Source organism: Chiloscyllium plagiosum, unplaced genomic scaffold (genome assembly GCF_037043375.1).
Source record: "Chiloscyllium plagiosum isolate Xiang-an unplaced genomic scaffold, Cpla_swu_hap1 HiC_scaffold_10, whole genome shotgun sequence".
Classification (NCBI taxonomy): Eukaryota; Metazoa; Chordata; class Chondrichthyes; order Orectolobiformes; family Hemiscylliidae; genus Chiloscyllium; species Chiloscyllium plagiosum.
Genome location: NW_028270148.1, coordinates 1,626,145 through 1,652,556, shown reverse-complemented (window position 1 = coordinate 1,652,556; position 26,412 = coordinate 1,626,145). Strand labels below are relative to the sequence as shown.

The 26,412-nt window shown below is 52.5% G+C and overlaps 1 protein-coding gene across 4 annotated transcripts in view; it reads left to right on the top strand.

Moving 5' to 3' along the window:
- The window catches only part of adcy3a (adenylate cyclase 3a), a 198,079-nt gene that overhangs the window by 64,756 nt on the left and 106,911 nt on the right, over positions 1 to 26,412 (top strand). For all 4 annotated transcript variants that reach the window (XM_087991009.1, XM_087991008.1, XM_087991006.1 and 1 more), the window contains one exon: positions 21,924 to 22,089. In XM_087991009.1, coding sequence (XP_087847135.1) covers positions 21,924 to 22,089 — 166 coding nt within the window. The remainder of the gene's footprint in view (positions 1 to 21,923; positions 22,090 to 26,412) is intronic.

The following is a 26,412-nucleotide window of genomic DNA, read 5'->3' as shown; positions in this document are numbered from 1 at the left end:
CCGACTCACTCCCACACACTCCGACTCACTCCCATACACACTGACTCACTCCCACACACACCGACTCACTCCCACGCACACTGACGCACACCGACACACTCCCATACACACCGACTCACTCCCATACACACCGACTCACTTGCATACACACTGACTCACTTGCATACACACCGACTCACTCCCACACACACCGACTCACTCCCATACACACCGACACACTCCCATACACACCGACTCACTCCCACACACACCGACTCACTCCCATACACACCGACTCACTTGCATACACACTGACTCACTTGCATACACACCGACACACTCCCACACACACTGACACACTCCCACACACACACACACACTCCCACATACACCGACTCACTCCCACGCACACCGACTCACTCCCATACACACCGGCTCACTCCCCCACACACCGACTCACTCCCATGCACACCGACACACTCCCATACACACCGACTCACGCCCATACACACCGACACACTCCCATACACACCGACTCACTCCCATACACACCGACTCACTCCCATACACCCCGATTCACTCCCATACACCCCGATTCACTCCCATACACACCGACTCACTCCCATACACACCGACTCACTCCCATACACCCCGATTCACTCCCATACACCCCGATTCACTCCCATACACCCCGACTCACTCCCATACACACCGACTCGCTCCCATACACACCGACTCACTCCCATACACACCGACTCACTCCCATACACACCGACTCACTCCCATACACCCCGACTCACTCCCATACACCCCGACTCACTCCCATACACACCGACTCACTCCCATACACCCCGATTCACTCCCATACACACCGACTCACTCCCATACACACCGACTCACTCCCATACACACCGACTCACTCCCATACACACCGACTCACTCCCATACACCCCGACTCACTCCCATACACACCGACTCGCTCCCATACACCCCGATTCACTCCCATACACACCGACTCACTCCCATACACACCGACTCACTCCCATACACACCGACTCACTCCCATACACCCCGATTCACTCCCATACACACCGACTCACTCCCATACACACCGACTCACTCCCCCACACACCGACTCACTCACATACACCCCGATTCACTCCCATACACCCCGACCCACTCGCATACACCCGATTCACTCCCATACACACCGACTCACTCCCATACACCCCGACTCACTCCCACACACTCCGACTCACTCCCATACACACCGACTCACTCCCACACACCCCGATTCACTCCCATACACACCGACTCACTCCCATACACACTGACTCACTCCCACACACACCGACTCACTCCCACACACTCCGACTCACTCCCATACACACTGACTCACTCCCACACACACCGACTCACTCCCACACACTCCGACTCACTCCCATACACACCGACTCACTCCCATACACACCGACACACTCCCATACACCCCGACTCACTCCCATACACCCCGACCCACTCGCATACACCCCGACTCACTCCCATACACCCCGACTCACTCGCATACACCCCGACTCACTCCCATACACCCCGATTCACTCCCATACACCCCGACTCACTCCCATACACACTGACCCACTCCCATACACACCGACTCACTCCCATACACACCGACTCACTCCCATACACCCCGATTCACTCCCATACACCCCGACTCACTCCCATACACACCGACACACTCCCATACACACTGACTCACTCCCATACACACCGACTCACTCCCATACACACCGATTCACTCCCATACACCCCGACTCACTCCCATACACACCGACACACTCCCATACACACTGACTCACTCCCATACACCCCGACTCACTCCCATACACACCGACACACTCCCATACACACTGACTCACTCCCATACACACCGACACACTCCCATACACACTGACTCACTCCCATACACACCGACTCACTCCCATACACACCGACTCACTCCCATACACCCCGATTCACTCCCATACACCCCGACTCACTCCCATACACCCCGACTCACTCCCATACACACTGACTCACTCCCATACACACCGACACACTCCCATACACACTGACTCACTCCCATACACACCGACTCACTCCCATACACACCGATTCACTCCCATACACCCCGACTCACTCCCATACACACTGACTCACTCCCATACACCCCGACTCACTCCCATACACACTGACTCGCTCCCATACACCCCGACTCACTCCCATACACACTGACTCACTCCCATACACACCGACTCACTCCCATACACACCGACTCACTCCCATACACACCGACTCACTCCCATACACCCCGACTCACTCCCATACACACCGACTCACTCCCATACACCCCGATTCACTCCCATACACCCCGACTCACTCCCATACACACTGACTCACTCCCATACACACCGACTCACTCCCATACACCCCGATTCACTCCCATACACACCGACTCACTCCCATACACACCGACTCACTCCCATACACACCGACTCACTCCCATACACCCCGACTCACTCCCATACACACCGACTCACTCCCATACACCCCGACTCACTCCCATACACACTGACTCACTCCCATACACCCCGATTCACTCCCATACACACTGACTCACTCCCATACACACCGACTCACTCCCATACACCCCGACTCACTCCCATACACACTGACTCACTCCCATACACCCCGATTCACTCCCATACACACTGACACACTCCCATACACACCGACTCACTCCCATACACCCCGACTCACTCCCATACACACCGACTCACTCCCATACACCCCGACTCACTCCCATACACCCCGACTCACTCCCATACACCCCGACTCACTCCCATACACACCGACTCGCTCCCATACACACCGACTCACTCCCATACACCCCGACTCACTCCCATACACCCCGACTCACTCCCATACACCCCGACTCACTCCCATACACCCCGACTCACTCCCATACACCCCGACTCACTCCCATACACACCGACTCACTCCCATACACCCCGACTCACTCCCATACACCCCGACTCACTCCCATACACCCCGACTCACTCCCATACACCCCGACTCACTCCCATACACCCCGACTCACTCCCATACACACCGACTCACTCCCATACACACCGACTCACTCCCATACACCCCGACTCACTCCCATACACCCCGACTCACTCCCATACACACCAACTCACTCCCATACACACTGGCTCACTCCCATACACTCCCATACACACCGACTCACTCCCATACACCCCGACTCACTCGCATACACACCGACTCACTCCCATACACACTGACTCACTCCCATACACACCGACTCACTCCCATACACACTGACTCACTCCCATACACCCCGACTCACTCCCATACACACTGACTCACTCCCATACACCCCGACTCACTCCCATACACCCCGACTCACTCCCATACACAACGACACACTCCCATACACACCGACTCACTCCCATACACCCCGATTCACTCCCATACACCCGACTCACTCCCATACACCCCGCTTCACTCCCATACACACTGACTCACTCCCATACACCCCGATTCACTCCCATACACCCGACTCACTCCCATACACCCCGATTCACTCCCATACACACTGACTCACTCCCATACACCCCGATTCACTCCCATACACCCCGACTCACTCCCATACACCCCGATTCACTCCCATACACACCGACTCACTCCCATACACACCGACACACTCCCATACACACCGACTCACTCCCATACACACCGACACACTCCCATACACACCGACTCACTCCCATACACACCGACACACTCCCATACACACCGACTCACTCCCATACACACCGACACACTCCCATACACACCGACTCACTCCCATACACCCCGACTCACTCCCATACACCCCGACTCACTCCCATACACACCGACTCACTCCCATACACACCGACACACTCCCATACACACCGACTCACTCCCATACACCCCGACTCACTCCCATACACCCCGGCTCACTCGCATACACCCCGACTCACTCGCATACACCCCGACTCACTCCCATACACACCGACTCACTCCCATACACCCCGACTCACTCCCATACACCCCGACTCACTCCCATACACCCCGACTCACTCGCATACACCCCGACTCACTCCCACACACCCCGATTCACTCCCATACACACCGACTCACTCCCATACACACCGACTCACTCCCATACACCCCGATTCACTCCCATACACACCGACTCACTCCCATACACCCCGATTCACTCCCATACACACCGACTCACTCCCATACACCCCGATTCACTCCCACACACCCCGACTCACTCCCCCACACACCGACTCACTCCCATACACCCCGATTCACTCCCATACACACCGACTCACTCCCATACACACTGACTCACTCCCATACACCCCGACTCACTCCCATACACCCCGACTCACTCCCATACACCCCGACTCACTCCCATACACACCGACTCGCTCCCATACACCCCGACTCACTCCCATACACACCGACTCACTCGCATACACACCGACTCACTCCCATACACCCCGACTCACTCCCATACACCCCGACTCACTCCCATACACCCGACTCACTCGCATACACCCGACTCACTCCCATACACCCGACTCACTCGCATACACCCCGACTCACTCCCATACACCCCGACTCACTCCCATACACACCGACTCACTCCCATACACACCGACTCACTCGCATACACCCCGACTCACTCCCATACACCCCGACCCACTCCCATACACCCCGACTCACTCGCATACACCCCGACTCACTCCCATACACCCCGACTCACTCCCATACACCCCGACTCACTCCCATACACACTGACTCACTCCCATACACCCCGACTCACTCCCATACACACCGACTCACTCCCATACACACCAACTCACTCGCATACACCCCGACTCACTCCCATACACACCGACTCACTCCCATACACACCGACTCACTCCCATACACACCGACTCACTCCCACACACACCGACTCACTCCCATACACACCGACTCACTCCCATACACCCCGACTCACTCCCATACACACCGACTCACTCCCATACACCCCGATTCACTCCCATACACACCGACTCACTCCCATACACACCGATTCACTCCCATACACACCGACACACTCCCACACACACCGACTCACTCCCACACACACCGACTCACTCCCATACACACTGACTCACTCCCATACACACTGACTCACTCCCATACACACCGACTCACTCCCATACACACCGACTCACTCCCATACACACCGACTCACTCCCATACACACCGACACACTCCCATACACCCCGACTCACTCCCATACACACTGACTCACTCCCATACACCCCGACTCACTCCCATACACACTGACTCACTCCCATACACCCCGACTCACTCCCATACACACCAACTCACTCGCATACACCCCGACTCACTCCCATACACACCGACTCACTCCCATACACCCCGATTCACTCCCACACACACCGACTCACTCCCATACACACCGACTCGCTCCCATACACACCGACTCACTCCCATACACACCGACTCACTCCCATACACACCGACTCACTCCCATACACACCGACACACTCCCATACACCCCGACTCACTCCCATACACACTGACTCACTCCCATACACACCGACTCACTCCCATACACACCGACTCACTCCCATACACCCCGACTCACTCCCATACACACCGACTCACTCCCATACACACCAACTCACTCGCATACACCCCGACTCACTCCCATACACACCGACTCACTCCCATACACCCCGATTCACTCCCATACACACCGACTCACTCCCATACACACCGACTCACTCCCATACACCCCGATTCACTCCCATACACACCGACTCACTCCCATACACACCGACTCACTCCCATACACACCGACTCACTCCCATACACCCCGATTCACTCCCATACACACCGACTCACTCCCATACACACCGACTCACTCCCATACACACCGACTCACTCCCATACACACCGACTCACTCCCATACACCCCGACTCACTCCCATACACACCGACTCACTCCCATACACACCAACTCACTCGCATACACCCCGACTCACTCCCATACACCCCGACTCACTCCCATACACACCGACTCACTCCCATACACCCCGACTCACTCCCATACACACCGACTCACTCCCATACACCCCGATTCACTCCCATACACACCGACTCACTCCCATACACACCGACTCACTCCCATACACCCCGATTCACTCCCATACACACCGACTCACTCCCATACACACCGACTCACTCCCATACACACCGACTCACTCCCATACACCCCGATTCACTCCCATACACACCGACTCACTCCCATACACACCGACTCACTCCCATACACACCGACTCACTCCCATACACCCCGATTCACTCCCATACACACCGACTCACTCCCATACACACCGACTCACTCCCATACACCCCGATTCACTCCCATACACACCGACTCACTCCCATACACCCCGATTCACTCCCATACACACCGATTCACTCCCATACACACCGACACACTCCCACACACACCGACTCACTCCCACACACACCGACTCACTCCCATACACACTGACTCACTCCCATACACACTGACTCACTCCCATACACACCGACTCACTCCCATACACACCGACTCACTCCCATACACACCGACTCACTCCCATACACACCGACACACTCCCATACACCCCGACTCACTCCCATACACACCGACACACTCCCATACACCCCGACTCACTCCCATACACACTGACTCACTCCCATACACCCCGACTCACTCCCATACACACTGACTCACTCCCATACACACCAACTCACTCGCATACACACCGACTCACTCCCATACACCCCGATTCACTCCCATACACACCGACTCACTCCCATACACCCCGACTCACTCCCATACACACTGACTCACTCCCATACACACAAACTCACTCGCATACACACCGACTCACTCCCATACACCCCGATTCACTCCCATACACACCAACTCACTCGCATACACACCAACTCACTCCCATACACACCGACTCACTCCCATACACCCCGACTCACTCCCATACACCCCGACTCACTCCCATACACACTGACTCACTCCCATACACACCAACTCACTCGCATACACCCCGACTCACTCCCATACACCCCGACTCACTCCCATACACACCGACTCACTCCCATACACCCCGACTCACTCCCATACACACCGACTCACTCCCATACACCCCGATTCACTCCCATACACACCGACTCACTCCCATACACACCGACTCACTCCCATACACTCCGAATCACTCCCATACACACCGACTCACTCCCATACACACCGACTCACTCCCATACACACCGACTCACTCCCATACACCCCGATTCACTCCCATACACACCGACTCACTCCCATACACACCGACTCACTCCCATACACCCCGATTCACTCCCATACACACCGACTCACTCCCATACACACCGACTCACTCCCATACACACCGACTCACTCCCATACACACCGACTCACTCCCATACACCCCGATTCACTCCCATACACACCGACTCACTCACATACACCCCGACTCACTCCCATACACACCGACTCACTCCCATACACCCCGATTCACTCCCATACACCCCGACTCACTCCCATACACACCGACTCACTCCCATACACCCCGATTCACTCCCATACACACCGACTCACTCCCATACACACCGACTCACTCCCATACACCCCGATTCACTCCCATACACACCGACTCACTCCCATACACACCGACTCACTCCCATACACACCGACTCACTCCCATACACCCCGATTCACTCCCATACACACCGACTCACTCCCATACACACCGACTCACTCGCATACACCCCGACTCACTCCCATACACCCCGACCCACTCCCATACACCCCGACTCACTCGCATACACCCCGACTCACTCCCATACACCCCGACTCACTCCCATACACCCCGACTCACTCCCATACACACTGACTCACTCCCATACACCCCGACTCACTCCCATACACACCGACTCACTCCCATACACACCAACTCACTCGCATACACCCCGACTCACTCCCATACACACCGACTCACTCCCATACACACCGACTCACTCCCATACACACCGACTCACTCCCACACACACCGACTCACTCCCATACACACCGACTCACTCCCATACACCCCGACTCACTCCCATACACACCGACTCACTCCCATACACCCCGATTCACTCCCATACACACCGACTCACTCCCATACACACCGATTCACTCCCATACACACCGACACACTCCCACACACACCGACTCACTCCCACACACACCGACTCACTCCCATACACACTGACTCACTCCCATACACACTGACTCACTCCCATACACACCGACTCACTCCCATACACACCGACTCACTCCCATACACACCGACTCACTCCCATACACACCGACACACTCCCATACACCCCGACTCACTCCCATACACACTGACTCACTCCCATACACCCCGACTCACTCCCATACACACTGACTCACTCCCATACACCCCGACTCACTCCCATACACACCAACTCACTCGCATACACCCCGACTCACTCCCATACACACCGACTCACTCCCATACACCCCGATTCACTCCCATACACACCGATTCACTCCCATACACACCGACACACTCCCACACACACCGACTCACTCCCACACACACCGACTCACTCCCATACACACCGACTCGCTCCCATACACACCGACTCACTCCCATACACACCGACTCACTCCCATACACACCGACTCACTCCCATACACACCGACACACTCCCATACACCCCGACTCACTCCCATACACACTGACTCACTCCCATACACACCGACTCACTCCCATACACACCGACTCACTCCCATACACCCCGACTCACTCCCATACACACCGACTCACTCCCATACACACCAACTCACTCGCATACACCCCGACTCACTCCCATACACCCCGACTCACTCCCATACACACCGACTCACTCCCATACACCCCGACTCACTCCCATACACACCGACTCACTCCCATACACCCCGATTCACTCCCATACACACCGACTCACTCCCATACACACCGACTCACTCCCATACACCCCGATTCACTCCCATACACACCGACTCACTCCCATACACACCGACTCACTCCCATACACACCGACTCACTCCCATACACCCCGATTCACTCCCATACACACCGACTCACTCCCATACACACCGACTCACTCCCATACACACCGACTCACTCCCATACACACCGACTCACTCCCATACACCCCGACTCACTCCCATACACACCGACTCACTCCCATACACACCAACTCACTCGCATACACCCCGACTCACTCCCATACACCCCGACTCACTCCCATACACACCGACTCACTCCCATACACCCCGACTCACTCCCATACACACCGACTCACTCCCATACACCCCGATTCACTCCCATACACACCGACTCACTCCCATACACACCGACTCACTCCCATACACCCCGATTCACTCCCATACACACCGACTCACTCCCATACACACCGACTCACTCCCATACACACCGACTCACTCCCATACACCCCGATTCACTCCCATACACACCGACTCACTCCCATACACACCGACTCACTCCCATACACACCGACTCACTCCCATACACCCCGATTCACTCCCATACACACCGACTCACTCCCATACACACCGACTCACTCCCATACACCCCGATTCACTCCCATACACACCGACTCACTCCCATACACCCCGATTCACTCCCATACACACCGATTCACTCCCATACACACCGACACACTCCCACACACACCGACTCACTCCCACACACACCGACTCACTCCCATACACACTGACTCACTCCCATACACACTGACTCACTCCCATACACACCGACTCACTCCCATACACACCGACTCACTCCCATACACACCGACTCACTCCCATACACACCGACACACTCCCATACACCCCGACTCACTCCCATACACACCGACACACTCCCATACACCCCGACTCACTCCCATACACACTGACTCACTCCCATACACCCCGACTCACTCCCATACACACTGACTCACTCCCATACACACCAACTCACTCGCATACACACCGACTCACTCCCATACACCCCGATTCACTCCCATACACACCGACTCACTCCCATACACCCCGACTCACTCCCATACACACTGACTCACTCCCATACACACAAACTCACTCGCATACACACCGACTCACTCCCATACACCCCGATTCACTCCCATACACACCAACTCACTCGCATACACACCAACTCACTCCCATACACACCGACTCACTCCCATACACCCCGACTCACTCCCATACACCCCGACTCACTCCCATACACACTGACTCACTCCCATACACACCAACTCACTCGCATACACCCCGACTCACTCCCATACACCCCGACTCACTCCCATACACACCGACTCACTCCCATACACCCCGACTCACTCCCATACACACCGACTCACTCCCATACACCCCGATTCACTCCCATACACACCGACTCACTCCCATACACACCGACTCACTCCCATACACTCCGAATCACTCCCATACACACCGACTCACTCCCATACACACCGACTCACTCCCATACACACCGACTCACTCCCATACACCCCGATTCACTCCCATACACACCGACTCACTCCCATACACACCGACTCACTCCCATACACACCGACTCACTCCCATACACCCCGATTCACTCCCATACACACCGACTCACTCCCATACACACCGACTCACTCCCATACACACCGACTCACTCCCATACACCCCGATTCACTCCCATACACACCGACTCACTCACATACACCCCGACTCACTCCCATACACACCGACTCACTCCCATACACCCCGATTCACTCCCATACACCCCGACTCACTCCCATACACACCGACTCACTCCCATACACCCCGATTCACTCCCATACACACCGACTCACTCCCATACACACCGACTCACTCCCATACACCCCGATTCACTCCCATACACACCGACTCACTCCCATACACACCGACTCACTCCCATACACACCGACTCACTCCCATACACCCCGATTCACTCCCATACACACCGACTCACTCCCATACACACCGACTCATTCCCATACACACCGACTCACTCCCATACACCCCGATTCACTCCCATACACACCGACTCACTCCCATACACACCGACTCACTCCCATACACCCCGATTCACTCCCATACACACCGACTCACTCCCATACACCCCGATTCACTCCCATACACACCGATTCACTCCCATACACACCGACACACTCCCACACACACCGACTCACTCCCACACACACCGACTCACTCCCATACACACTGACTCACTCCCATACACACCGACTCACTCCCATACACACCGACTCACTCCCATACACACCGACTCACTCCCATACACACCGACACACTCCCATACACCCCGACTCACTCCCATACACACCGACACACTCCCATACACCCCGACTCACTCCCATACACACCGACTCACTCCCATACACACCGACTCACTCCCATACACACCGACTGACTCCCATACACACTGACTCACTCCCATACACACCAACTCACTCGCATACACCCCGACTCACTCCCATACACACTGACTCACTCCCATACACCCCGACTGACTCCCATACACACTGACTCACTCCCATACACACCAACTCACTCGCATACACCCCGACTCACTCCCATACACACTGACTCACTCCCATACACCCCGACTGACTCCCATACACACTGACTCACTCCCATACACCCCGACTGACTCCCATACACACTGACTCACTCCCATACACACCAACTCACTCGCATACACCCCGACTCACTCCCATACACCCCGACTCACTCCCATACACACCGACTCACTCCCATACACACCGACTCACTCCCATACACCCCGACTCACTCCCATACACACCGACTCACTCCCATACACCCCGACTCACTCCCATACACACCGACTCACTCCCATACACCCCGATTCACTCCCATACACACCGACTCACTCCCATACACACCGACTCACTCCCATACACCCCGATTCACTCCCATACACACCGACTCACTCCCATACACACCGACTCACTCCCATACACACCGACTCACTCCCATACACCCCGATTCACTCCCATACACACCGACTCACTCCCATACACACCGACTCACTCCCATACACACCGACTCACTCCCATACACACCGACTCACTCCCATACACCCCGATTCACTCCCATACACACCGACTCACTCCCATACACACCGACTCACTCCCATACACCCCGATTCACTCCCATACACACCGACTCACTCCCATACACACCGACTCACTCCCATACACACCGACTCACTCCCATACACACCGACTCACTCCCATACACCCCGACTCACTCCCATACACACTGACTCACTCCCATACACCCCGACTGACTCCCATACACACTGACTCACTCCCATACACCCCGACTCACTCCCATACACCCCGATTCACTCCCATACACACCGACTCACTCCCATACACACCGACTCACTCCCATACACCCCGACTCACTCCCATACACACCAACTCACTCGCATACACCCCGACTCACTCCCATACACCCCGACTCACTCCCATACACACTGACTCACTCCCATACACACCAACTCACTCGCATACACCCCGACTCACTCCCATACACCCCGACTCACTCCCATACACACCGACTCACTCCCATACACCCCGACTCACTCCCATACACACCGACTCACTCCCATACACCCCGATTCACTCCCATACACACCGACTCACTCCCATACACACCGACTCACTCCCATACACCCCGATTCACTCCCATACACACCGACTCACTCCCATACACACCGACTCACTCCCATACACACCGACTCACTCCCATACACCCCGATTCACTCCCATACACACCGACTCACTCCCATACACACCGACTCACTCCCATACACACCGACTCACTCCCATACACACCGACTCACTCCCATACACCCCGATTCACTCCCATACACACCGACTCACTCCCATACACACCGACTCACTCCCATACACCCCGATTCACTCCCATACACACCGACTCACTCACATACACCCCGACTCACTCCCATACACACCGACTCACTCCCATACACCCCGATTCACTCCCATACACACCGACTCACTCCCATACACACCGACTCACTCCCACACACCCCGATTCACTCCCATACACACCGACTCACTCCCATACACACCGACTCACTCCCATACACACCGACTCACTCCCATACACACCGACTCACTCCCACACACCCCGATTCACTCCCATACACACCGACTCACTCCCATACACACCGACTCACTCCCATACACCCCGATTCACTCCCATACACACCGACTCACTCCCATACACACCGACACACTCCCATACACCCCGATTCACTCCCATACACACCGACTCACTCCCACACACCCCGATTCACTCCCATACACCCCGACTCACTCCCCCACACACCGACTCACTCCCATACACACCGACTCACTCCCATACACCCCGACCCACTCACATACACCCCGACTCACTCCCATACACACCGACTCACTCCCATACACCCCGACTCACTCCCATACACCCCGATTCACTCCCATACACACCGACTCACTCCCATACACCCCGACTCACTCCCCCACACACCGACTCACTCCCATACACACCGACTCACTCCCATACACCCCGACCCACTCACATACACACCGACTCACTCCCACACACACCAACTCACTCGCATACACCCCGACTCACTCCCATACACCCCGACTCACTCCCATACACCCCGACTCACTCCCATACACCCCGACTCACTCCCATACACCCCGACTCACTCCCATACACACCGACACACTCCCATACACCCCGACTCACTCCCATACACACCGACACACTCCCATACACCCCGACTCACTCCCATACACACCGACTCACTCCCATACACCCCGACCCACTCGCATACACCCCGACTCACTCCCATACACCCCGACTCACTCCCATACACCCCGATTCACTCCCATACACACCGACTCACTCCCATACACCCCGACTCACACCCATACACACCGACTCACTCCCATACACCCCGATTCACTCCCATACACCCCGACTCACTCCCATACACACTGACTCACTCCCACACACACCGACTCACTCCCATACACCCCGATTCACTCCCATACACACCGATTCACTCCCATACACACCGACTCACTCCCACACACACCGACTCACTCCCATACACCCCGACTCACTCCCATACACCCCGATTCACTCCCATACACACCGACTCACTCCCATACACCCCGACTCACTCCCATACACACCGACTCACTCCCATACACACCGACTCACTCCCATACACCCCGACTCACTCCCATACACCCCGACTCACTCCCATACACCCCGACTCACTCCCATACACACTGACTCACTCCCACACACACCGACTCACTCCCCTACACACCGACTCACTCCCATACACCCCGACTCACTCCCATACACCCCGACTCACTCGCATACACACCGACTCACTCCCATACACACCGACTCACTCCCATACACCCCGACTCACTCGCATACACACTGACTCACTCCCACACACACCGACTCACTCCCATACACACCGATTCACTCCCATACACCCCGACTCACTCCCATACACACCGACACACTCCCATACACCCCGACTCACTCCCATACACCCCGACTCACTCCCATACACCCCGACTCACTCCCATACACACCGACTCACTCCCATACACACCGACTCACTCCCATACACACCGACTCACTCCCATACACCCCGACTCACTCCCATACACACCGACTCACTCCCATACACCCCGACTCACTCCCATACACACCGACTCACTCCCATACACCCCGATTCACTCCCATACACACCGACTCACTCCCATACACACCGACTCACTCCCATACACCCCGATTCACTCCCATACACCCCGATTCACTCCCATACACCCCGACTCACTCCCATACACACCGACTCACTCCCATACACACCGACTCACTCCCATACACCCCGACTCACTCCCATACACACTGACTCACTCCCATACACCCCGATTCACTCCCATACACCCCGACTCACTCCCATACACACCGACTCACTCCCATACACACCGACTCACTCCCATACACACCGACACACTCCCATACACCCCGACTCACTCGCATACACCCCGACTCACTCGCATACACACCGACTCACTCCCATACACCCCGACTCACTCGCATACACACCGACCCACTCGCATACACCCCGACTCACTCCCATACACCCGACACACTCCCATACACCCCGACTCACTCCCATACACCCCGACTCACTCCCATACACACCGACTCACTCCCATACACCCCGACTCACTCCCATACACACCGACACACTCCCATACACACTGACTCACTCCCATACACCCGACTCACTCCCATACACCCCGACTCACTCGCATACACACCGACTCACTCGCATACACACCGACTCACTCCCATACACCCGACTCACTCCCATACACACCGACTCACTCGCATACACACCGACTCACTCCCATACACACCGACACACTCCCATACACACCGACTCACTCCCATACACCCGACTCACTCGCATACACACCGACTCACTCGCATACACACCGACTCACTCCCATACACACCGACACACTCCCATACACCCCGACTCACTCCCACACACACCGACTCACTCCCATACACACTGACTCACTCCCATACACACCGACTCACTCCCATACACACCGACTCACTCCCACGCACACCGACTCACTCCCATACACACCGACTCACTCCCATACACCCGACTCACTCGCATACACACCGACTCACTCGCATACACACCGACTCACTCCCATACACACCGACACACTCCCATACACCCCGACTCACTCCCACACACACCGACTCACTCCCATACACACTGACTCACTCCCATACACCCCGACTCACTCCCATACACCCGACTCACTCCCATACACACCGACTCACTCGCATACACACCGACTCACTCCCATACACACCGACACACTCCCATACACACCGACTCACTCCCATACACCCGACTCACTCGCATACACACCGACTCACTCGCATACACACCGACTCACTCGCATACACACCGACTCACTCCCATACACACCGACACACTCCCATACACACCGACTCACTCCCATACACACCGACTCACTCGCATACACCCCGACTCACTCGCATACACCCCGACTCACTCCCCCACACCCCGACTCACTCCCATACACCCCGACTCACTCGCATACACCCCGACCCACTCGCATACACCCCGACTCACTCCCATACACCCGACTCACTCGCATACACCCCGACTCACTCCCATACACCCCGACTCACTCCCATACACCCGACTCACTCGCATACACCCGACTCACTCCCATACACCCCGACTCACTCCCATACACCCGACTCACTCGCATACACCCGACTCACTCCCATACACCCCGACCCACTCGCATACACCCCGACTCACTCCCATACACCCGACTCACTCGCATACACCCCGACTCACTCCCATACACCCCGACTCACTCCCATACACCCGACTCACTCGCATACACCCCGACTCACTCCCATACACCCCGACTCACTCCCATACACCCGACTCACTCCCATACACCCCGACTCACTCCCATACACCCCGACTCACTCCCATACACCCGACTCACTCGCATACACCCCGACTCACTCCCATACACCCCGACTCACTCCCATACACCCCGACTCACTCCCATACACCCCGACTCACTCCCATACACCCCGACTCACTCCCATACACCCCGACTCACTCCCATACACACCGACTCACTCCCATACACCCCGATTCACTCCCATACACCCCGACTCACTCCCATACACCCCGACTCACTCCCATACACCCCGACCCACTCGCATACACACCGACTCACTCCCATACACCCCGACCCACTCGCATACACCCGACTCACTCCCATACACCCCGACTCACTCCCATACACCCCGACTCACTCCCATACACCCGACTCACTCCCATACACCCGACTCACTCCCATACACCCGACTCACTCCCATACACCCCGACTCACTCCCATACACCCGACTCACTCCCATACACCCCGACTCACTCCCATACACCCCGACTCACTCCCATACACCCGACTCACTCCCATACACCCCGACTCACTCCCATACACCCCGACTCACTCCCATACACCCCGACTCACTCCCATACACCCGACTCACTCCCATACACCCCGACTCACTCCCACGCACACCGACTCACTCCCATACACCCCGACTCACTCCCATACACCCCGACTCACTCCCATACACCCCGACTCACTCCCATACACCCCGACTCACTCCCATACACCCCGACTCACTCCCATACACCCCGACTCACTCCCATACACCCGACTCACTCCCATACACCCCGACTCACTCCCATACACCCCGACTCACTCCCATACACACCGACTCACTCCCATACACACCGACTCACTCCCATACACACCGACTCACTCCCATACACACCGACTCACTCCCATACACCCCGACTCACTCCCATACACACCGACTCACTCCCATACACCCCGACTCACTCCCATACACCCCGACTCACTCCCATACACCCCGACTCACTCCCATACACCCCGACTCACTCCCATACACCCGACTCACTCCCATACACCCCGACTCACTCCCATACACCCCGACTCACTCCCATACACCCGACTCACTCCCATACACCCCGACTCACTCCCATACACCCCGACTCACTCCCATACACCCGACTCACTCCCATACACCCCGACTCACTCCCACGCACACCGACTCACTCCCATACACCCCGACTCACTCCCATACACACCGACTCACTCCCATACACCCCGACTCACTCCCATACACACCGACTCACTCCCATACACCCCGACTCACTCCCATACACACCGACTCACTCCCATACACCCCGACTCACTCCCATACACCCCGACTCACTCCCATACACCCCGATTCACTCCCATACACCCCGACCCACTCCCATACACCCCGACTCACTCCCATACACCCCGACTCACTCCCATACACCCCGACTCACTCGCATACACCCCGACCCACTCGCATACACCCCGACTCACTCCCATACACCCCGACTCACTCCCATACACCCCGACTCACTCCCATACACACCGACTCACTCCCATACACCCCGACTCACTCCCATACACCCCGACTCACTCCCATACACCCCGACTCACTCCCATACACCCCGACCCACTCGCATACACCCCGACTCACTCCCATACACCCCGACCCACTCGCATACACCCCGACTCACTCCCATACACCCCGACTCACTCCCATACACCCCGATTCACTCCCATACACCCCGACTCACTCCCATACACACCGACACACTCCCATACACACCGACTCACTCCCATACACACCGACTCACTCCCATACACCCCGACTCACTCCCATACACCCCGACTCACTCCCATACACCCCGATCCACTCGCATACACCCGACTCACTCCCATACACCCGACTCACTCGCATACACCCGACTCACTCCCATACACCCCGACCCACTCGCATACACCCGACTCACTCCCATACACACCGACTCACTCCCATACACCCCGACTCACTCCCATACACCCCGACTCACTCCCATACACCCCGATTCACTCCCATACACCCCGACTCACTCGCATACACCCCGACTCACTCCCATACACACCGACTCACTCGCATACACCCCGACTCACTCCCATACACACTGACTCACTCCCATACACACTGACTCACTCATTCTTGCACACGCTCAGACTCAAATAGACATTCGCTTACATTTGTACCCACACTCATTCACACACACATACTCTCACACATGCATTCACAACCACACTTATACACACAATCACTCACTCCGCTCACATATATACATACACATTCACACTCTCGCACGTACTTGCCCTCAGGCACCTACAAACACTGTTTATTTATACACACTTGTATAAATACACATGTACTCCTGCACTGACTCTCTGTCTGTCTGTCTCTCTCTCTCTCCATCTCCCCACATCCCCGCCTCGTCTGATAAATGATATTTTAAACTAAGAAATTCATCCTGTATAGAAGAGGCCCTTTGGCCTATATCATCTGCACTGACCTATCTACAGTAGTCACACTTTCCAGCATTTGGTCCCTAGCTTTGAAGATTCTGACACTTAATGCTCATCCAAGTACTTTTTAATGGTTTTGAGGTTTTCCATCTCTGCTACCTTCCAAAGCAATGCATTCCACATTCCCAGCACCCACTGGGGTTCTTCCAAAAACCCCCTCTAAACCTGCTTCCCTTCTCCATAAAATTATGCCCCTTGTCATTGACCCCTGCATTTTATCCGTTCTGTCTATATCTTTAATAACCTTATACATCTCAATCAGATCCCCTCTTAACTTGCCATGCTGTAAAGAATTTTGATTTGTTTTGGTTTTTACTAATGGCCTCTTGTTGAAACGAGCATAAAATACTGCAGGTTTGTTTTAAAAATAAAACAGAAGTTTATGAATGAAGCAATGAAAATGAAATAAACTAAACTAAACCATTTTGTTATAACACAAATTCAGATTTTAAAACCCACGTAAAAGTATAATCCCATTCATCACAAAGCGCTCCTTTTAAATTGAAACACAAAACAACGACTTTAGTATAGGACACCTTCTATAGTTCCCCAAAATACCACTTGTACATGCCCACATCAGATTCCCCAACTCTAACACCTCATTAGATTTACATAACTTCTGATTTCAGCGTATAAACGGGAACTGCAGAAAGCTGCTTCCTAGAGCTATTAGACACCTGATCATATATTCACTCAGTTTCAAGCAATCTCTGCAAGGTTTTATTCCAACACTTCTGGTCTTCTCTCTTCTGTCTGATATTAACTCTTTATGCCAGGATGGCTCAGAGCAGTCTAAGGTAAACAGAAAGTGCACTAAAGCACAATGAGTCTAAAGCTGGGTTTAAAAAAACTGTTTTTGAAGAAATTGCCCTGACTACAGAAATACTGACAAGTTTATTTAATTTCAGACTGTGCGTTAAAAACGTGCTTTTTGCATCACCCACAACATGGACGTGGGTATCACTGGTTCCTGTAGTATTTATTGTCCATCTCTAGTTGCCCCTTGGTGGCTGCTTTCTTGAACCTCTGCTGTCCATGCGGGAGATGCCGTTACACCCTGTAACACACTGAAAGAACAACAATATGTTTCCAAGTCAGCATGGTGAGTGGCTTGAAGGGGAACTTGCAAATGCTTGTGTTCCCAAGTATCTCCTGCCCTTGTCCTTCTGGATGGTCATGGTCATAGGTTTGGAAGGAAACAAAAACAGGAAGTTCAAAAGAAAGGTCACTCGACCCGAAACGTTAATTCTGCTTTCTTTCCCCAGATGCTGCCAGAGCTTTTGAAATTTTCCAGCAATTTCTGTTTTTGTTTCTGATTTCTATACTTCTTTGGTTTCTATTTAGTAAAGGTTTGGAAGGTGGTATCTAATTTAGAAATCAACAGCTCAAATTTACAAGATAGAATATTAAAATATATACAAATCACAAAGTCTGCATCACAATATACACACATTGCCATATACGCATGCATATGCTCATTCAGGTACGTACAATCACCTACACATACATATTCCCTCAGTACTGACCCTCTGACAGTGCGGCACTCCCTCAGTACTGACCCTATGACAGTGCAGCACTCCCTCAGTACTGACCCTCCAACAGTGCAGCACTCCCTCAGTACTGACCCTATGACAGTGCAGCACTCCCTCAGTACTGACCCTCCAACAGTGCAGCACTCCCTCAGTACTGACCCTCCGACAGTGCAGCACTCCCTCAGTACTGACCCTATGACAGTGCAGCACTCCCTCAGTACTGACCCTCCAACAGTGCAGCACTCCCTCAATACTGACCCTCCGACAGTGCAGCAGTCCCTCAGTACTGACCCTCCAACAGTGCATAGAACATAGAACATAGAAGAATACAGCGCAGTACAGGCCCTTCGGCCCTCGATGTTGCACCGATCCAAGCCCACCTAACCTACACTAGCCCAGTATCCTCCATATGCCCATCCAATGCCCGCTTAAATGCCCATAATGAGGGAGAGTCCACCACTGCTACTGGCAGGGCATTCCATGAACTCACGACTCGCTGAGTAAAGAATCTACCCCTAACATCTGTCCTATAGTGCAGCACTCCCTCAGCACTTACCCTCGGACAGTGCGGCGCTCCCTCAGCACTTACCCTCGGACAGTGTGGCACTCCCTCAGCACTGACCCTCGGACAGTGTGGCACTCCCTCAGCACTGACCCTCTGACAGTGTGGCACTCCCTCAGTACTGACCCTCGGACAGGGTGGCACTCCCTCAGTACTGACCCTGTGACTATGCAGCACTCCGTCAGACTGGCCCATTGACAGTGCCTGCTCCCTCAGTATGACCCATTGATGGTGCAGCACTCCCTGAGGCTGCTAATCACAGTTCGATTCAAGCTTTCTCTAACCTATTGCCTACACAAGATATCAGAATAATTGTGCTCATATCCAATTAGAACCCGATGGTTAAAGGTGAATTTGTTCCTTGTCTGCTTTGTCCACAGGAGAGTGCACATTTCAGAAAGCACCTGTAACTGTCTGAATGGAGAGTTTGAGCTTGAACCAGGAGAAGGGGAGAAGAGGAATGAGTATTTGCGGGAAAAGGGGATCACGACATACCTGGTGGTTGTGGCAAAATCTGCGGCTGTCAAGAATGGGATCAATGGAGTGGTGAATCTGGGGGGACTGGAGAGTTTCATGGAAACATAGAAAATACAGCAGCAGTAGGCCATTCTGCTGTTCCTGCCTTTGTCGTTTGATTCCTTTAGCCCCAAGTGCTATATCCAACTCCTTCTTGCAGTCACACTATGTTTTGGCCTCAACCATTTTCTGTGGCAGAGAATTCCACAGAGAACAAAGGTCAATCCAGCAAAGGTCATTTGGCCCTCCAAGCCTGTGCCAGCACATTTTATCCTTCCATTGTAAACCTGCCTTCACTTAGAAGATCCCTTCCTATTCATGAGTTTGTCCAGATATGTCTTGAAGGCTCACTACTCTCTGAATGAGGACATTTCTCCTCAGCTCAGACTAAAAGGTTTAACCTGTATCCTTAGACTGTGATTCCCCCAACTCCGTCTGTCCTCATACATCAGTCCTGTCATCTGAGGAATCAGTCTCGAAACCTTCACTGCACTGCCTGAATAGTAAGAACATCCTTCCTCAGATAAGGAGACTAAAACTGCACACCATATTCCAGGTGTGGCCTCACCAAGTCCCTGTATAATTGCAACAAGACACTCCTGCTCATGTACTCAAAGGGCACCATACCATGTGCTGCCTGTCCTGCCTGCTGCATGCTTAGACCTTGTTACACATTCCCTTCTCTCAACTTACAGCCATTCAGTCAATAACCTGCCTTTCTGCTTTTGCTACCAAAGAGGATAGCATCACATTTATCCACATCGTACTGCGCCTGCCATGCATTTGCTCACTCACTCAGCCTGATCAAGTCATGCTGCAGCATTTCTGCATCCTCCTCATCCTCCCTGTAAATTTAGGGATATTAAATTAATAATATATATTGTGAACAGGTAGGTTTCTAGTACCAATCCCTATGGTACCCCACTGTCTGCCATTTGGGAAAAGACCCATTTATTCACACTCTTTATTTCTTGTCTGCCATCCATCTCAAAACACTGGCCCCAGTCCCATACACTTCAATTTTGCCCTAATCTCTTACATGGACCTTTTCAAATGCCTTTTAAAAGTCCAAATAAACTACATCCACTGGCTCTCTCTGAACAGTTCTACTAGATATAGCCTTGAAATATTCCAATAGATTTTGCAAATCCATCCTGACAGTGTCCAATCCTGCACTGTTTTCCAAATGCTTAGCTATTATTTTGTAATGTATTCTGGCATTTTTCCTACTACTGACATCAGGCTGACTGGTCTATAATGCCCAGTTTTCTCTCTGCCTCCCTTTTTAAATAGAGGGATTACATTAGCTACGGTCCAATCTGTTGGATATGTTCCACAGTCTGTAGAAGCTTGTAAACGAGGCAGTATCCGAGGAGCAGGAGAGTCGACGTTTTGGACAAAAGTCCTTCATCAGGTTTTTGCCTGAAACATCAACTCTCCTGCTCCTCAGATGCTGCCTGACCTGCTGTGCTTTTCCAGCAGGATGCTCTCAACTTTAATCTCCAGCGTCTGCAGTCCTCACCTTCACGTATAGAATCTTATAAGATGACCACCAATGCATCAACTATCTCTAAGGCTGCTGTGGGATGTAGACTATCATTCCTGGGAGTTTATCAGCCTTTAATGCGACCAATTTCCCCAACACCATTTCCCTGCTAATACTGATCTCCCTCAGTTCCTCGCGATCCCTCAACACTGGGTTCTGCGACATTCCTGAGATGTTACTTATGTCATCCTTTCTGAACACAGAACCAAATTATGTGTTTAGTTAGTCGTCATTTCTCATTATGAATTCCCCTTTCTGACTGTAAGGAACCTACATTTGTCTTCATTAGTCTCTTCAAATACCTATAGATACTTTTTCAGTCAATATATATGTTCCATAAATTGCAAGCTTACTCTCATACTCTATTTTCCACTTCCGAATCAATCCCTCTCTCCTCCTTTGCTGAATTCTAAACTGCTCCCTCTACTCAGGTCTGTTGTTTTTATTCTGGCCAGTTTAAATACTCTCCCTGTGATTTAATTTTGATTCCTTTTTTATCTCTAATTTCTTTTGGACACTTGGCTTGTCATCTTTCCCATTTTACTTTTGTTGCAGACAGGAATGAGCAATTATTGCAGTTCATGCATGTGGTTTCGTGGGAGGTTATCACCTTGTGGTATTATCACTAGACCATTAATCTAATGATCCAGCTAATGTTCTGGGGACCTGGGTTCAAATCCTGTCATTAGCAGATGGTGGAATTTGAATTCATTTTAAAAGTGGAATTAACACAACTAATAATGACCATGAAACCATTGCTGATTGTCAAGAAAACAACCCATCTATCCACTCACATCCTTTTAGAGAAAGAAATCTGCTATCCTCATCTGGTCTGGCTACATGTGACTCCAGATCCACAGCAATGTGGTTCACCCTGAACTGCTCTCTGGGCAATTAGGGATGGGCAATAAATGCCCACATCCTGTGAATGAGCAAAAAAGAAATGTTTGCTGTTGCTTTTCCACCATTGCCCCTTTCAGTAGTGTTCCCCAATCCAGCATAGCCAACTCACACCTTCTACCACTGGGCAGGTCGTTCTTGTGCAACCCCATGCCATAGAAAAATAATGCTTTAGAAACAGCACTTAAAGTGTTGGCGATGTAATCATATTACAGCCAACACACATTTTAAAAGTTCACACTTTAGAAACAATGTCCTCAGTTCGTCAATCGTGTTATGGCGAACTCATGTTAACAAAATATGCGTTATAGCAGAACAACCTGTAATTTCTTCTATTTAAATTCAGGACCCTAGTCTCAGAATCAATTATCTCACTTGCCACTTTGATGAGGAATTCTATCATATTCTGGTTGCTCATCCCCAGGGGGCCTCCCCAACTAGATTGCTAATTATTCCTTTCTTATTATACAATACAGTCTAAGATGGCCTGTTCTCTAGTCGGTTCCTCAATGCATTGGTCCAAAGAATGATCCTGTGTACATTCCAGGAATTCCTCCTCTCTAGTTTTGTTACTGATTTGATTTGCCCAATCCATATGTAGATTATAATCACACAAAATTGCAAAATTAATTTCCTATTTAATGCTATTCCCAACATCATCCCTATAGTTTGGGGGTCAATATACAACTCCACTGATGTATTTTGCCTCTTGGTATTCCTCAGCTATGCCCATTCTGATACCACATTGTTGCAGATAATATCCTTAATATCCGTCCTCACTAGTTTGTTAGTTTCCTATTAACTGGTAATGCTGTCCAACCACATTTTCCTTTTTATCTGTTGTTCTTAAATACTGAACATTCTGAATGTTCATTCCCATCCCCCATCACTCCTGTCTCTGTACGTTTGACTATTTCATCCCTGTTTTCATCGATTTACATGATTTACATGATTAATTCATCCATTTTATTACGAATGCTCCATGTGTTAAAGCACAAAGCATTAAGTCTTGTCTTTTTCACATTATTTGTCCCATTTGCATTGTCTTTTAGTGTCCCTGTTTGGTTCTGGTCATTGAGTTCCCACCTTCTTATTCCCCTTTCTGTATTTTATTTGTGCCCTTGATTCTCCTTCCTCTGGTACATTGCATAGGTTCCCATTAACCTGCCATTTTGGATTAATTCATCCCCAAACACTCTTGCTAATTCTCTTCCAAGGCACTCAGTCCTGGTCCTGCCCCACATGTAAATTGTCCAGTTTGTATTCTATGCCTTTATTAATAAACCTGAGATCCCTGCATGCTTTATTAACTGCTCTCTCTACCTGTCCTGCCATCTTCAATGGTTTGTGCACATATACACAAATCTGCTCCTGCGGCCACTTTAAAATTGTATATTGACTTTCAGTGTTCTTCTGCCCAAAATGTATCACCTCACACTTCTCTGCATTGGACCTCATCTGCCACCTTTTTGCCCACTCCACCAACTTATAAATGTCCTTTTGGAGTTCCACACTGTCCTCCTCACAATTTGCAATTCTTCAAGTTTAATGTCGGTCTTCAAACATTAAAATTGTCTCCTGCACACGAAGATCCAGATCATTACTGTATATCAGGACAAACAAGGCTCCCAATAACAACCCCTAGAATTTACACTCGAAACATTCCTTCAGACCTATGTTCCCTATTTCCCATCACACACCCTGTGTTGCTACTGCCCCTCTTATGCCACTACCTATAACTTTTCTCACCAGTCTGTTGTGTGGCGCTGTATCAATCACTTTCTGGAAATGTATGTACAGCACATAAGCAGTGTCACCTTAATCAAGCCTTTTCCGTTACCTCTTCAAAACCTGCAGCAAGTTAGATAAACACAATGTCCCCTTCAAAAATCTACACTGACTCTTGA